The sequence below is a fragment of the Piliocolobus tephrosceles genome, chromosome 10, assembly GCF_002776525.5.
Source record: "Piliocolobus tephrosceles isolate RC106 chromosome 10, ASM277652v3, whole genome shotgun sequence".
Taxonomy (NCBI): domain Eukaryota; kingdom Metazoa; phylum Chordata; class Mammalia; order Primates; family Cercopithecidae; genus Piliocolobus; species Piliocolobus tephrosceles.
This window is the reverse complement of record NC_045443.1, coordinates 26,757,764-26,773,574: the sequence shown is the minus strand read 5'-3', so window position 1 is coordinate 26,773,574 and position 15,811 is coordinate 26,757,764. Positions and strand designations below refer to the sequence as shown.

Below are 15,811 nucleotides of genomic sequence, written 5' to 3'. Positions count from 1 at the left end.
TTGAGGAAGGAGGTGACAGAAGTTGAGTGAGTTTTCTTGGAAATTATCTTATCTGAACCAGGTGTTCAGTTGGGACTTTTTAAAAATTATATTTTATTTTTAATTGACAAATAATCATTATGTATATTTATGGGGTACAATCTGATGCTTTGAGATATATATATATATATATAGTGTAATGATCAAATGAGGATAATTAGCATATCCATCACTTCAAATATTTATCATTTACTTGTAGTGAGAGCATTTAAAATTCTTTCAGCTATTTGGAAATGTATAACATATTATTGTTTTTTTTTTTTTTTTTTTTGAGACAGAGTCTTGCTCTTTCGCCCGGGCTGGAGTGCAGTGACCTGATCTCAGCTCACTGCAAGCTCCGCCTCCCGGGTTTTAGGCCATTCTCCTGCCTCAGCCTCCCGAGTAGCTGGGACTACAGGCGCCCGCCACCTCGCCCGGCTAGTTTTTTGTATTTTTAGTAGAGACGGGGTTTCACCGTGTTAGCCAGGATGGTCTCGATCTCCTGACCTCGTGATCCGCCCGTCTCGGCCTCCCAAAGTGCTGGGATTACAGGCTTGAGCCACCGCGCCCAGCCCCATATTATTGTTTTTGAGTATCATTGCCTTACTTTGCAGTAGAACACCGAAACTTACTCCTCCTGTTTAACTGAAACTGGACTCTTTGACCAATGTTCCACTGTCTACTTCTATGACTTCAGCATTTTTAGATTCCACTATTTTACTTATCAATGGATGAATGATTTTTAAAAATGTGGTTTATGAACATGACAAAATACTATTCAGACTTAAACCAGGAAGTTCTGTCAACTGGGACTTTCTAGAGAAAGTGTCCAGGCAACCACATAACGTTAGATAGAGACTTGTTCAGTGGACAGAAGTGACAGTATTTTTTTTTTTTTTTTTTGGTAGGGGGCATCTCTAGAAGAAATCCTTAGTATTACAGTCTTTTCTAGATTTCTGTTTCTAGGCCACTAAGGGTCACCAGATGGGATCATCCTTCAACCTTCGCACTTATTTTTGCTTACTTGTATCCTCATATTGCTGCGGAATAAGCCAGCTCCCATTGGAAACTGCACCTTCTACTTATAAATTCCTGGCAAGTTGTTCCCCTAAGATCTCTTCACAACCGAAATGTTTTTCAGTCCTTCTTTACATGATTTTCTGTGGCATTTGCCACTAGTGACTTTTTCTTTCTTCTTGAAACCTTTTCTGCCTGGGTCTTGGGACACCACCCTCTCCAGCTTGTCTTCTACCTCCTGCTATTTCTTCTTAGCCTTCTGCAAAGGTTTTTCTTCCTCTACTTAACTCTTGAATCCTGATATCTCCCGTTTCTTTGCACTCTCTCTTCTCACTCTGTTTGTTCTCCAGCCTGACCTCATTCATTTCCACACCTTTAACGTAAAATTCTGTATCCAGCTGTCTTCCAGAATATTTAGTGTGATGTGCACAAATGCCTTAAGCTCAACATATCTCACATGGAATCTGCTGTTGTTCTCCATACACCCACTGCTGCTTTTGCCATTACCTCTCTCAGTGATTGGCACTCCATCTACCCAGTTGTCTGATCAGGAAATGATGGGTCAGCCTTGAACTTAACTTCTCCACCCTCACTTACTCTCTTCCTGAACATCCCACTGATGACCAACTTCTGTGATTCTAACCCCTTAATATCCCTCATATCCATACTCTAGTATTTTTCAATCTCTGCTTTTCCAGCTCTCACTACAGATCCTCCTTATCCTTTCCCGGACAGTGACAAGTAGTCTTCTAAGAGGTGTCCCTGCTTCTAGTTTTGCGCTTCTCCAAATCATTCTTCATGTTGCTTTCAAAGATGCCTTTCCAAAAACATGCTATTCTTCTGCTTAAAATCTGTCACCTGCCCTATAAAGACAAACTCCCTGCTACAGTCCATAAGATCCTTCCTGTTCTCTTCAAATTTTCCAACTTTCCCTTGTTCTTCCACCCTCTTCCCTCCTCCATCCTTCCTCTTATGCATCAGCTACACTTAGCTCTTTGTTATTCCTCAAATGCGTTGTGTTATTTCTCATGCTGCTTTCTCCTCTTTGAGGATTCAACTCAATGCAATTCTCCTAGAAGCCTTTTCAGGCTCTATATCTCACTGGGTAGAATTGATTACTGCTTACTGTATGCCCCTGTTATAACCTGTGGACGTCTTTAATGACATTTCTGCCACTTTTTTTTGTTTGTTTGTTTTTGAGATGGAGTTTCACCCTTGTTGCCCAGTCTGGAGTGCAATGGTACAATCTTGGCTCACTTCAACTTCCACCTCCCAGGTTCAAGCAATTCTCCTGCCTCAGCCTGCTGAGTAGCTGGGATTACAGGAACCCACCACCATGCCTGGCTAATTTTTTGTATTTTTAGTAGAGATAGGGTTTCATCCTGTTGGCCAGGCTGGTCTCCAACTCCTGACCTCAGGTGATCCACCTGTCTTGGCCTCCAAAAATGCTGGGATTACAGGCGTGAGCCACCGGGCCCGGCCATTTCTGCCACCTTTTTGTGCCTCTTCATGTGTGTATCAGGTGCTGTCTAGTAAATTATAAGTCCTTAAAGGTTGAAACTACATTTTATTCATCTTGGTACCCCTTGTGTCTGGACCAATCTTGGGGTTCAATCAGTGTGCAGGAGGGAATGGATCTGTGAATGTATGGTCCTAATCAAATTCTTTCTTCTTCACAAAGTCTTTCCTAGCTTGTCTGAGGCATTTGGTGTCCATTCCCTTATCTCAGCTCCTATGCACTTGTTTCTTTAATACCCACTTGGCATTTTGCACGTGCTACTTTGTTTGGTTGTAATTTTGTGTGACACCCTGCCTCTCCAATTGAATTGCAACTTCTTCAGTATAGGGGATCATATCCTATTCTTTATGTCTACAGTGCTTTATAGCCATTCAACAAATATTTGTTGATGAAACAGCGTTAAATTACTTTTATATATGAAAACCTTCTTTTAAGATGGATTATGACAATAGGTACCAGCCTTCCTCTACTCGGATGTCTCACGTTGTATAACCCAGGTGGCAACTATGTTTTTTCCTGGCTCTAAGAGGTCTAGTTGAGATTAGCTCAAATCTTATTCCTTGCCCTATAGCAGTCTAAAGCACACTCCTCCCCAATATACTTGCCAGTTCCCCGGGGGTTTTACATTCTCACTGTCTCCTCAGCCAGAAACAGTCTTGCTTTCTCAGCACATAGATTCTTAACACCCCTGCTTCTGTCATGCTGAGAATTGCAGCCCCTTCCTTAATTTCTTCCTTTCTAACTACATTAAGTCAACGTATGTATGTTCTATACTTTATTAAAGATCAACTGAAGGGGAGGATACAGGAGGTACTTCTATTACAGTTTCACATGGAACCTAATGATAGCAATAAGAAAAATCATACCTACTAAATACGAGGCACTGTTCTTTGTGATTTGTGTGTATTACCTTGGCTAATATTCAAACAACCTGCGAGGTAACTGGTATGTTATCCTATTTTACTGAAGAAGAAACTGAGATAGACCCAAGCTTACGTCGCTAGTTAGAGATAGAGCCAGGTTTCAAATCCATGCAGTCTGGCTCCAGATCTGTGCTCTTAGATGCAATAAGCATCTATTTTCTAGGAATAATCATCCCCATCCTCACCCCTAGGATATTTCACTTGAGGATTCTCACTTCCCTTCGCTTCTCTGCCTCTTCCACTCCCCTGTCACACATATCTGTTTATCCATCCCCCTTAGTTCCAAAACACTTGGAGTTTCTTTCCTTTTACACTCTGTGCAGCTAATAGAGGTAGTTTCCTAAGGAAAAATCATATCTTTAGTGAGAAGAATCCTTATGCTACTTGTTGAGATTATATAAATATATATGAAACCTACTTTTCCTTTTAAAAATCGTGTTGTTCGCGGTGGCTGTAATCCCAGCACTTTGGGAGGCCGAGACGGGCGGATCACGAGGTCAGGAGATCGAGACCATCCTGGCTAACACGGTGAAACCCCGTCTCTACTAAAAAAATACAAAAAACTAGCCAGGTGTGGTGGTGGGCGCCTGTAGTCCCAGCTTCTCCGGAGGCTGAGGCAGGAGAATGGCCTAAACCCGGGAGGTGGAGCTTGCAGTGAGCTGAGATCCGGCCACTGCACTCCAGCCTGGGTGACAGAGCAAGACACCATCTCAAAAAAAAAAAAAAAATTGTGTTGTTAAGCATTGTAGATACTGGTTCTTAAAAGGTGTTATCTATGTAAATAATCTAGTGTTTTGATCGTAAGAGGTTGTTTTATACATTTAGTGATTTAGAGTCAGAAAATCTAGATTTAAATCCTAGCTCTACCCCTTACTAGTTACATAATATTGGGCAAGTCACTCATCTTTACTAAACCTCATTTTATGAGTCTATAAATTGGAACTAAGAACACTCTATTCATCACACTGTTGAATTGAAAGTATCTATGAAGTGATGTATACGGAAGAATTACGTAAATTATGAAACTTTGTTTTAATAGAGCCACAAAGTTCTCATAACTCCTCATTAATATATTGGAAACTCCTTCTACCTTCTAACCCCGTTATATTGAAAAGATTCAAACTTTATCATCTGTTTAATTCATGGGATTGTAGAGGTCTGTGGATGCTGCATTTATTGTTTGAATTAACAAAACCAGCTTGACTGTTTTACTGTGGTTGCAATGGTTACCGTGACTTTTTGGCCTTATTTCTTGAGGGTTGCTCGCCTTCTGTGTAGGAGCTTACCCTTGTAGGTGTGCAGCTGACGTCTAAGGCTTCATAAGACACTCTGTGTATATACATTGTGCATAGAGAAAATTGCAGGGTAGGCAACCATTTCAAGACCTGATGTCAGTAGAGTCTCGGTTATGGATCCCAAGACCTGTGGGTCATGGTTCCAGGAATTCCTAAAGGAAAGCATATCCTGGAGGCAAACTCCCCAAATTTGGCTATTTAAATGTTCTTATATTGCAATAGGACCAGTTCTGCTTGATCTGGAAATTATTTTTTCTTATGTTTTCTTCATACTATCTCTCCTCAAGCTTATATAACTCTTTTATTCACTATAGTTAGGGAGTTACTATCTTTATTAATTTACAAATGATATTTATCTTGTCTTGTGTCTATCTCATAATCTTGGTAGTAATAAGTTATAATTTCCCCACCCACTTCAAATTCTATCTTCCCTGGAATGTGTTATCTTTCCTACCTCCTCCTGCTTCTCCTGGACGCTTCCATAAGGCATTGAGCAGACAAGAATTGGGTAAATCTTCCCAGGGCTGAATATTTCCACATCTTACAAAGATACATTTTATCATACTTTTGTTTCTGAACCATTTCTGCCTCATTATTGACTAAATTTATTTTAAGGTGGATTTGTCTGAGACCCCATGCAAAACAATGTAGCTAATGAGGGACCAAAAGAAGTTGGTACCTGTTTATCAGTGAGATCCCATGAGTGAGGCTACCATGGTAACACTTTCTAAATTTCTAAAATGTGCTGTAATTTAGATAAAGAGAAAAATAGTCCTTTGTAACTTTCCATAAACTCATGTTTATACAGGGTGATCATTGGATTGATGGCTATTTTCCACTTTAGATTACAAACTTATGAGAGCAAGGATTGTGGTTGGTTTCCATTTTTGTTCTATCCCTATTAACAGAGGGCTTGACACATAGTAGGCACTCAATACACACATGTTGAATCAATGCATGACTTTGTAATAATATAAAAATCAAAGAATTCTTTCCATACAACTTCTTATAATGTCCCTGTACATTTTTAAAAATATATAACCAGTAAGGATAAATTAAACAGCATATGAAAATATGTTGGAGTTTAGTGGAAAATGCTAAGTAAATACCAACTATTATTAGTACACATTAAATAGTACAAGAAACTGGCAAAGGCTGTCAATTTATGAAATAATAATGGGTAGTGTATTAAGTATGTGCTTTTACCTATAATGCTTATGTTTATTTCAAGCATAAAAACACTATTTGTCTCCCCTTGGGTATTGATGTCTTAAAATGTGTTTTCTTGCAGTATTCTTTCTACCAGCAGTTGCATGAACAAAAAAAGTCAGAAAAATTCTTTAAAGTTCTCTATGATCGCATGAAGGCTGCTCAGAAAGAAATAAGATCAACAGTGACAGTTAATACCATAGATTTAGGTAGCAAAAAAAGGGACGATGACAATGAATTGATGACATCTGGTCCACGAATGAGAGGTAAAGAAGCATTTGAGTATTTGGGAGAACAGAGTGAGAGAAAAGAGGGGAATAGCGTTTAAATCTCATTAACATTTGTCATCTCTCTTCTGTTGGTTTAATTATCCCCACTGTGGCTCTGATCATCCATAAAGAATTTTGGTCATGGGTTGACCCTAAAACGGCTCTGCAGGACTAAACTTAAATGAGACATAATCAGTGCAAAGCAACCAACGACATGAAAAATGTTTGATTTCACTGTGGCATGCATGGTAAAGAAAAACTGCCCCAAATCTTTTAAGTGATCATGAAAATAAAACTTTAAAAACAGAAATTACCACACCAAACTCCAATGAAAGATTCTTGGTATTCAGAATAACAAAATCATCCATGTATTAAATACAAATCATAAAGACACTAACATTTTGAAGTTTATTACATTTTCCTACCTTCTTGAATATGAAACTCATATATATATGAGTTTATATATATGAAAAATATATATATATATCAGAAAGACATGAGTCCTTTTAACATTTGCTAAGCATTGAGATCTTTTTTATGACCCACTGCAAGTTTAACTTTTAAGTGCTATCTCAAATCCTTTTTGAAAATTGTTGCACCTTTTTTCAGATTATTTTTAATTCAATTGTTAGAGAATTTGGGTACCCGGTTGTTTTTTTTTTTTTTCTAAAAATTAGCAAAAGCAAATTGGCTCAGAAATATAAAAGTGCTGCTTTGTTTTCAGTAAGAGATTCAACACTACATTTAAAAGAGGGAATGAAAGGGCAATTAACAGAAGCTTCTTCAGCAACATCCAAAGCATATTGTGTATACAGAAGAGAAATGGATCCAGAAATAGACATTATGTGCACAGGACCAGAAGCAGGAAACACTGAGGAAAAATCTGCAGAGGAAGTAACAATGAGTCCTGCAATTGCCATCATGCAGCCGATACTGAGATTTCTTCAGTTACTGTGTGAGAATCACAACCGGGAATTGCAGGTATTTTTTCTGTTTTGTGTGAAAGCTGAGAATACAACCTATGTTTGTAAGTAATTAAATTCCAATAAAACCAACAAGTAGTTTTGGAGAGAGTTTTGGAAAGATAATCAATAAAAGCAATAGCGCTCTTCTGAAATGGGAAGAAACTTTGATATCAGTGAAGAAAAGGAAGAAGAAAATCCTTTTATACAAAAATAAAATAAAATAAAATAAAATAAAATCAGGCTCATACAGTATCATCCTCATCAATATTTTTAGCCTCAAATATTTTTAGCCTCAGTGGGCATCCTCTCTTCCTAGTATTCTCTGGTAAGGTTATATTGTTGAGAGAGATCATATTTGTCTCATCTATATCTTTCATGGTTTTATAGTCTTAAGGGGCTTTCATTATTTTCAAGCCAATTCATATTTCTCGAGTGAGAGTACTGAGTATATTTGTATGTCTTCATTTGAAACAGAATTAACATAGAAGAGGATGTTTTTAACTAGAGTGAAGGTGGATACATTCAAAAATGAATGTAGTCAGTGTCTTATATCTTCTTTCCTGCATTTTCCTTTGTTAGATAGATGAACTTAGGAGTGCCTATGAATTTTGAATTTTGGCCGCTGTTTTGCATTGTTTGTACACAAGCAGGCCAAGGCCAGAAACATTGCTTCTGGAGGGACAATACTGGATCAGTGCCCATGGGCATATCCTAACCCATTTCGTCTGTCAGTGTAGGAAATAGATGTATAGGGTATATAGCACATTAGATAGTATCTGATTGAACAGTTTACTGATAGGAGTGTGGGATCAGTATAGAAAATACTACTTTTAAAATTGTCTTAAGAAGAATAAATGGTAGATATAAATTCAAATAAACACATTAAATAATAAATTAATAGAAATAAATACTAAATTGAAATATGAAACAAGTTTCCTTTCCAGCTTACCCTTTTACTGGGTTTACTCCCCAGAGAAAATCACTGTTAACAGGTGATTAATCTGGAGAACTTGACTGAATATTGTCAAGGTCCAGGTTTTTTCTTCTAGAAATTTTTATGCATGCGTAAGCATATTGATCTGTGCAGGTAAACATTTTTTTTTAAATCATATTCTGTGGTATTCTGGCCAGGCACGGTGGCTCACGCCTGTAATCCCAGCACTTTGGGAGGCCGAGATGGGTGGATCACAAGGTCAGAAGATCAAGACCATCCTGGCTAACATGGTGAAACCCTGTCTCTACTAAAAAAAATACAAAAAATTAGCTGGGCGTGGTGGCAGGCGCCTGTAGTCCCAGCTAGTCTGGACGCTGAGACAGGAGAATGGCGTGAACCCGGGAGGCGGAGCTTGCAATGAGCCAAGATCTTGCCACTGCACTCCAGCCTGGGTGACAGAGTGAGACTCTGTCTCAAGAAAAAAAAAAAAAATCATATTTTATGGTATTCCTCAACTTACATTTTTCATTTAGTAATATCTGTTATTAGTCAATTACTTATTGCCAGGTTATGTTTATTGGTACATGTTGAAGTACCGAATTTTTATAGTTTTATAGTATTCTAATGTTTGAATGTACTATTGTTTATTAAGCCAGTCACATTACCACAGTTATGATATGGTTTCTGGTGTTTGTATAACAAGCAGTATGCAGGGAACCTGTTGGTGTACTTGTGTACATATATCTAGAAAAACTTTTTAGAAGTGGAGCTGTATGTTAACTGAAAATTTTGATAGATACTTCCAGTTGCCCTTCATAATGGTTATATCATTTATAATCAATGAACAATGAAGTTACACTGTTCATATAAGATTATTTATAATTGAAAATTTGCTTCTCTCCCTAATGAACTTCTTTCTACCTAGTTTTTTTTCTCTTTTTCCCACTTCTCATTACTTTTGCCCTCTGTGTGTAGTTTGATAATGACACTGAGAAATGTTTATTATGAACTATCTTGAGATATATATATAAAAAGTATGTATATATGTACACAGAGGCACAATATATTATATATTATATATAGTACATACGTGTGTGTATATATGTATGTGTGTGTGTGCGTGTGTGTGTGTGTGTGTATATATATATAGATAGATAGATAGATGTTTGAGGAAAAACCTAAGGCCTAAGGGCCTTTCTCCCTCCTTAAATGGAGGACAATTTTAATAAATGCAAATAATTTTCTTACAAAGACAAGTTAGAAAAGCACAACCTGCACATTATGTTCATGTACCCTAGAACTTAAAGTATAATAAAAAATAAAAAAAAGAAAAAAAAGAAAAGCGCACATATGGGGAGAACAACAATCAATCAGCACAGTGAATTTTTGTAACCCTTCAGTTTTATTTTCTTTTGCCTTCAGAACTTCTTGAGGAATCAAAACAACAAAACAAATTACAACCTTGTCTGTGAGACCCTTCAGTTTCTGGACTGCATTTGTGGAAGTACAACCGGTGGCCTGGGCCTGTTGGGTCTCTACATCAATGAGAAGAACGTAGCACTGGTCAACCAAACCCTGGAGAGCTTGACTGAGTATTGCCAAGGCCCCTGCCATGAAAATCAGGTAACGAGAAGTATTCATGACTAATTAGTAAAGGGATTAAGTTGGGGAAGGAGCCAATCTCTGTGTGCACTTGAAAGATCTTTCTTCTTGCTGTGCCAGACATTTTTACTTTCCTAATAAAACATACAAAGACTGAATTATAGACGAGGAAATGCTATGCTGTATTTGTATATAATTTCATTGTAAAAACAATTCCCACGAAAATGTTCAAGATAAAAATCGACTTACTGAAAAAAGTGAAATATGTGTCATGACCACCACCCAGTTTTCATCTTTAGTGAACCTTTCCAGGATTTATGGAATAAACTTTCTTTGGCTCCTTTGGCACCCCTACAAGGAGTAGTATATGTTGTTTCTTTTATATGCACAATACACTTGTGAATAGGTGTCATTATTCCTACTTTGCTGATAAATAGGCTCTAACTCAAAGATTAAGTGACTTTCCAGAGTTTCAGAGTGACAGAATCAGTAAGTTGTAGAGCCACTCTTACAACTAAGGACTTTTGATTCTGAGTCTAAATCGAGTGCTCTTTCGACTATATTACATTCTGGAGGGCACAGTTTCAAGTCTCATTTCCAGAATATTTGCCTCTGATTTTGTTTGCTTGGATATCAAGGACATATTGTGGGAGTAGAAGGCAGGACACTTGGGTCAATTAAGGGAAGGGATGCCACCTGAAAGTTTGCCAGTTGACTGTATCACCTCCTCTCAGGCATCATGGAGCTACCATCATAAGCGTGGATCAGTCCAGAAGACAGAGTTTTCAAGTCATAAACATTTCTGGATATAAATATTAAAGAAGCCATTGAGAGCAAAAACAACAACAACTGACATAGAAAAATGTGCAAAAGAAATTTGCTTTTTTAAAAATTGCAATTTACATGAGATGTACACACATATGCACATGGTATCTGCACACACACATATATTTATGAACATGCACACATATGTACATGCGTAGGTGTATAAAATAAAAACAGGACAATTTTGACATAAACAGTTTGTTATGGAGGTATTTTCCCTTTCTGTACTGTACATATGAAATACCAAAAGAGTTTGTGGATTTTTCCCTGCATTTTTCTGGGTTATATTTCAGTCTCCCAGAGCAATGATACAAGAAAACCTAGATGTTGATTTAAAGTTAAGGAAAAACATACAAATTCAGAGATTTGGTTTTGTTGTTGATAAAAACTTGTACATCTATAATAGAAAATAATTATACCATTTGTCTCTTCTGCTGTTTCCGGGAAAGCTTGTAAGAATGTTCCCCAGTTTTGGTCTCATAAGAGAATGGAAGTGAACTTTGAAAGTAATTTACTAAAACCAAATAAGTTCTGAAAGTAAAAGCTAATTTTCAAATAACATGAACCTCACAAATACTTCCCCATTGCTCTGAAAGTGTGTGGGAGGAAAGATTGCTGGCAAATTCTGGAGATGATCTGCAAAAAGATTCTCTTTAAGTTTGGCAAATAATTTAATGAGCAAAAGAACCTCAGTAAAGGTAGGAGATGGGTAGAAAACACCTTTCCTCCGTGTCAGAGGAATAAAAACTCCGTTGTATGGAGGGAGAAATAAGGCCCATGCTGAAAAAGCAGTCATTTCAAAATTGTCTTGATTTTGTTCTTTCTCATTTAACTAGCCAGGATTTCAGTTTTTCATACCCCTTGACAAGGTGCTACATTGTTAACACATAGTCCTACAAATCTGGCTCACAAGTTCCTGATTTAAGACCTGTAAAATTAAATTGAGAATCCCAGCACAGTTGATCTTAACCTTCAAAACGTGGATATTTATCTCGCAGGATGTTTCATAAATTTTCCCCAATGAAGATCCCTCATGTAAGTTTAAGAAATTCAGTAAATTTTTCCTTCAGCCATCATTATTGACAGCATGTCCCCAGACATCAGGAGAGTGTCTGTATTACTTGTCTTCGCTTCCACCTGGTGTGGACAGCAGCATCTCTTGTCATCAGTTTAGCAATAAGTAGCAATCAATTTAAATTGCTTCATCGGTACTGTAAAATTTGCCTACAAATCTCAGGTATGAGGGACACACGTCTTTCATAAATGGGAAAATTCTTTTATTGAGGATAATTCAGATCTTAAAATTCTGACCTTAAAGAACTCCTCCATTGATTGGTATATTAAAGTTTATTGAATTAAAGGATATTTAACTTAACCAGTAGTCTCTGAAATTCTATAAACACAGTATATTTTAAAAGATATATGCTTCATGCAGTGTCTCTCTGTGTGTTCTGCATACAAGGCCATTTGAGCAATACTAATCAATTAATTGCCAGACCCTATACAAAAAAATAAGTCAAATGCTCAAAGGCAAATCTTAGCTATTTTTTAAAGGTCAAAAATTAAGGTTTTTATGTTGCTTTATATCCTGTTAGTTCTGTGCTATTCTGTTGTGAATCAAATGCTGTTTTACAAATATTTTGTTTTCTAGACCTGTATCGCTACACATGAGTCTAATGGGATTGATATCATCATTGCTTTGATTCTGAATGACATAAACCCTCTTGGTAAATACCGAATGGATCTGGTGCTCCAGCTAAAGGTAGAGCGAATCCACTGTTCAGGCCAGAAAAGCTACAGTTTCTATAGTACAATCTTTAAGCAGCTCTTGTCAAAAGCATACTATCATGTTTTCAACGAATCAATTGACAGAAAGGGATAGTGAAAGTACAATGCTTACTAAACTCCGGATGCAATGTGAAGTTAGCTTTAAGGTAATATTCCATGGCAAGGTCCTTTCCTGGAAGTTCTCCAAGCAGCCACTGTGTTTCATGATTTCCCTTTTGTTTTTATTTTTATTTTTATTTTATTTTACTTGACTTTTTGAGATGGAATCTAGCTCTGCTGCCTAAGCTGGAGTGCAGTGGCGCGATCCCGGCTCGCTGCAACCTCCTCCTCCCAGGTTCAAGCAATCTCCTGCCTCAGCTTCCCGAGTAGCTGAGATTACAGGTGCCTGCCGCCACGCCCAGCTAATTTTTGTGTTTTTAGTAGAGATAGGGTTTCACTGTGTTGGCCAGACTTGTCTGGAACTCCTGACCTTGTGATTCGCCTGCCTCGGCCTCCCAAAGTGCTGGCATTACAAGTGTGAGCCATCGTGCCTGGTCTAGTTTTTATTTTATATTTTTCATTATAGGGAGAAGCAAAAGGTGTTGATATATTTTTAAAACACATTGACCACAGAATTCCGCCCAGAAAGTCACAAGGAATTAGACAAAGTCAAAGGAGTGCTGCATTTTAGTTTTATGGCTCTCTTCTTTCTAAAAGTTGTTCTCTTTTACATTAAAATTTTGTTTTTCCCCAAAATACTTTCAGTGATATCCACACTCTCTTTAAGAGGTTTCTTTAATTTAAGCCTTGTACACAGTTCCCAGCAGTTTCATTTATAAGAGCTCAGGAGCACAAATTAATATACACAATAAATTATATAAAGCCGAAATGCTAAGGCATGATATTCAATTGAGATGAGCTAGTAAAGACCACATTATTGTGTTTAGGGTTAAAGAGGAAAAAATAATCCTTGCTTAAATTACAATTTCTCTGTGAAGCCTGGTCTATCCAAGACTATAAAGAATGTGTAATTAAATTTAACTTTGTATGGGTAAATTTGTAGCCAAGAAGAATAGGAATGATATTTTTCTAATTCTGTTTCTAAATTTAGGTTTAGGTATTACAATGGAAAGTATATATGTTTATGTGAAGATTGTGCTAAAGGATCTTAGTAAGCATATGCTTCTTTATCTTTATTTTGATTTTGAGTCAGGGTCTCACTATGTTGCCCAGGCTGATATTGAACTCCTGGGCCCATGTGATCCTCCAGCATCCACCTCCTGATAAGCTGTGATTACAGGTGCATGCCACCACACCTAGCTTAACTGCTTCTTTAATAGAAGAGATGGGTTTGTATTTTTTCATATTTTCAGTTGTAATATGTATAAGCTTCTGTTCTTTCTATTCATAGATTAGAAAAGGTGATTCTTACATAAATGTACTTTTGCGCTTTGATTCATTACCATCATGCTTCAGTTAATGAAACCAGCCTGTGAGATAGTCAGCTTAAATTCAAGTTATTAGAAAAATTTTTGTTGTTTTATCTTAATTTCATCTTTAACCATAATTTATTAAGAAACAACATAGACAGGTCTTGATCTTTGGCTTTTAAAATCCTTCATTAGTCTAAAGACTATACCTTTAAATTTCTTTCATAGTTAATTAAACTTAATGGGCAGAAATACTGAATGACTCATCCATGTAAAATAAAGTATAAGCGTATAGATTATTTACAAATCAAAGCCTGTGTAAAAAAAATTAAATGAGAGGGCATCACTTAACAGCACAAAGATATTATCAACTAATCAAATGAAAATGCTTTTTTAAAAAATCATTATTTAAATTTTTATTAATTTTAGTATGTACAATTGTTACCTTTTAAAAATATGACAGTTGGATAAGTCAAAATACCAAATATATATTTGACTTGAAATATTTGAAGTATAGTCTTTTTTTCCTAGTGAATGAGGTGTGTGTACTTTTCTAAACCATCTTTGAGGCTTTGTACATGTGTCCGATATAAGAACAATGTTTGTAAGACAGAATAATATGTATTAGAAATTTAAGGGATTTCCATGCATAGGGTACTTTAAATAATAAATTATCTTTAACATTAAAAAGATGTCATATTAATAATTATTAAGGTTTTATTTTATGTCATTCGTTCCTGAATTTAATTGCTTAATCATCCCTAATTTTAAGTATACTTAGCTTTATATACTCATGTAGTATGAGATTCTATTACTTTTTCATATTTGTTATCCTTTTTATTTTCATTTGCAAAACTGAGCTGTAAATATGAAGTGCTTTGTTTGTAAAGATTTCTGTTTTGTTTTGTTTTTAAAGAATGTGGCTTCTTTAAGAAGAAACTGCTACACTAACACTGATATTTCCATTTGATTTTGTGGAATTTATAGACTCATACTATCAATTTGATTCATATTTCATTAGGCCATTTATAAGATTTCTATTCTTCTGACATAATATGGAAAAGAAGATTAGCTAGAAAAAGTACCGTATTGCCAATAGCATTCTGAAATTGGATGTATTTTTAAGCTATCGTATTGGGCCTGCTGAGGGAAGGTTCATTAGATAACACTGTCAGTGTTGCCAAGGTTTTAGCTTTGAATTCCATGATCTGTTCAGATTACTCCTAGGATTTAAGCTCTCCACTAATCCTAGAACCTTACTCTTTTAGGTATGTTATTTATGTGGGATACTAGATTGTTGAAGAGAATTTTAGGATTGGTTCAAGTCTGCAAAATATGAAAATGGAGCAGAAAAAGATAATACTACCTTTCCCCCAAAATACTAAAGTCTTTTCATAATGAGTCAGTGACATTAGTGTCAATCATCATCTTCATCATCGTCACTGTTATTGGTCACTTAAGATGATCTTTAGGCTATACTTCTGGTGGGGGGGAAATAGTTGGATAGAATTTGGTGTTAAAACTACCCAGGAGAATTAATTTGCACAACTGTAACAAAATTTGCGTGGTCATTATTTATTTAGACCAAACACAATTCATTTTAATTTTCATCCTATGATATGTTAACTTTGAGTCACTTAGAAACATCTTAAAGCCATGTTAACTCCAATTCTTTTGTACTTCTATCAAAGATTGTGTGTGGAGGTTAAGATTGTTATCTAAATGAATATTACAAGCACACTGTAGAAATAAATCCTGGGTATTTAATTTCATATTGCAATTTGCCAAAATTCTATGCCAGCACTATTAAAAACACAATATAATGTAACATCTTTCAAAATGTTTAGGATATTGTGCTTTCTTGGCTAAGATTTTCTGTAACTCTGAGTATCTATTTTGGATTATAAATTGTATCAGAAATATTTTTGATATCTGTACATAGGAATGGTTGAGATAATATATTGATAAAACAAATTAGAACACTTCAAAGACAACATAAGCTATTTTCATTTTCTGTTAAGCAAAAATAGAAGATATT

The 15,811-nt window shown here is 36.1% G+C and overlaps 1 protein-coding gene across 2 annotated transcripts in view; it reads left to right on the top strand.

Moving 5' to 3' along the window:
* The window catches only part of ITPR2 (inositol 1,4,5-trisphosphate receptor type 2), a 492,964-nt gene that overhangs the window by 339,189 nt on the left and 137,964 nt on the right, over window positions 1-15,811 (top strand). For both annotated transcript variants that reach the window (XM_023209041.2, XM_023209040.2), the window contains 4 exons: window positions 6,064-6,247; window positions 6,975-7,231; window positions 9,572-9,772; window positions 12,228-12,338. In XM_023209041.2, coding sequence (XP_023064809.1) covers window positions 6,064-6,247; window positions 6,975-7,231; window positions 9,572-9,772; window positions 12,228-12,338 — 753 coding nt within the window. The remainder of the gene's footprint in view (window positions 1-6,063; window positions 6,248-6,974; window positions 7,232-9,571; window positions 9,773-12,227; window positions 12,339-15,811) is intronic.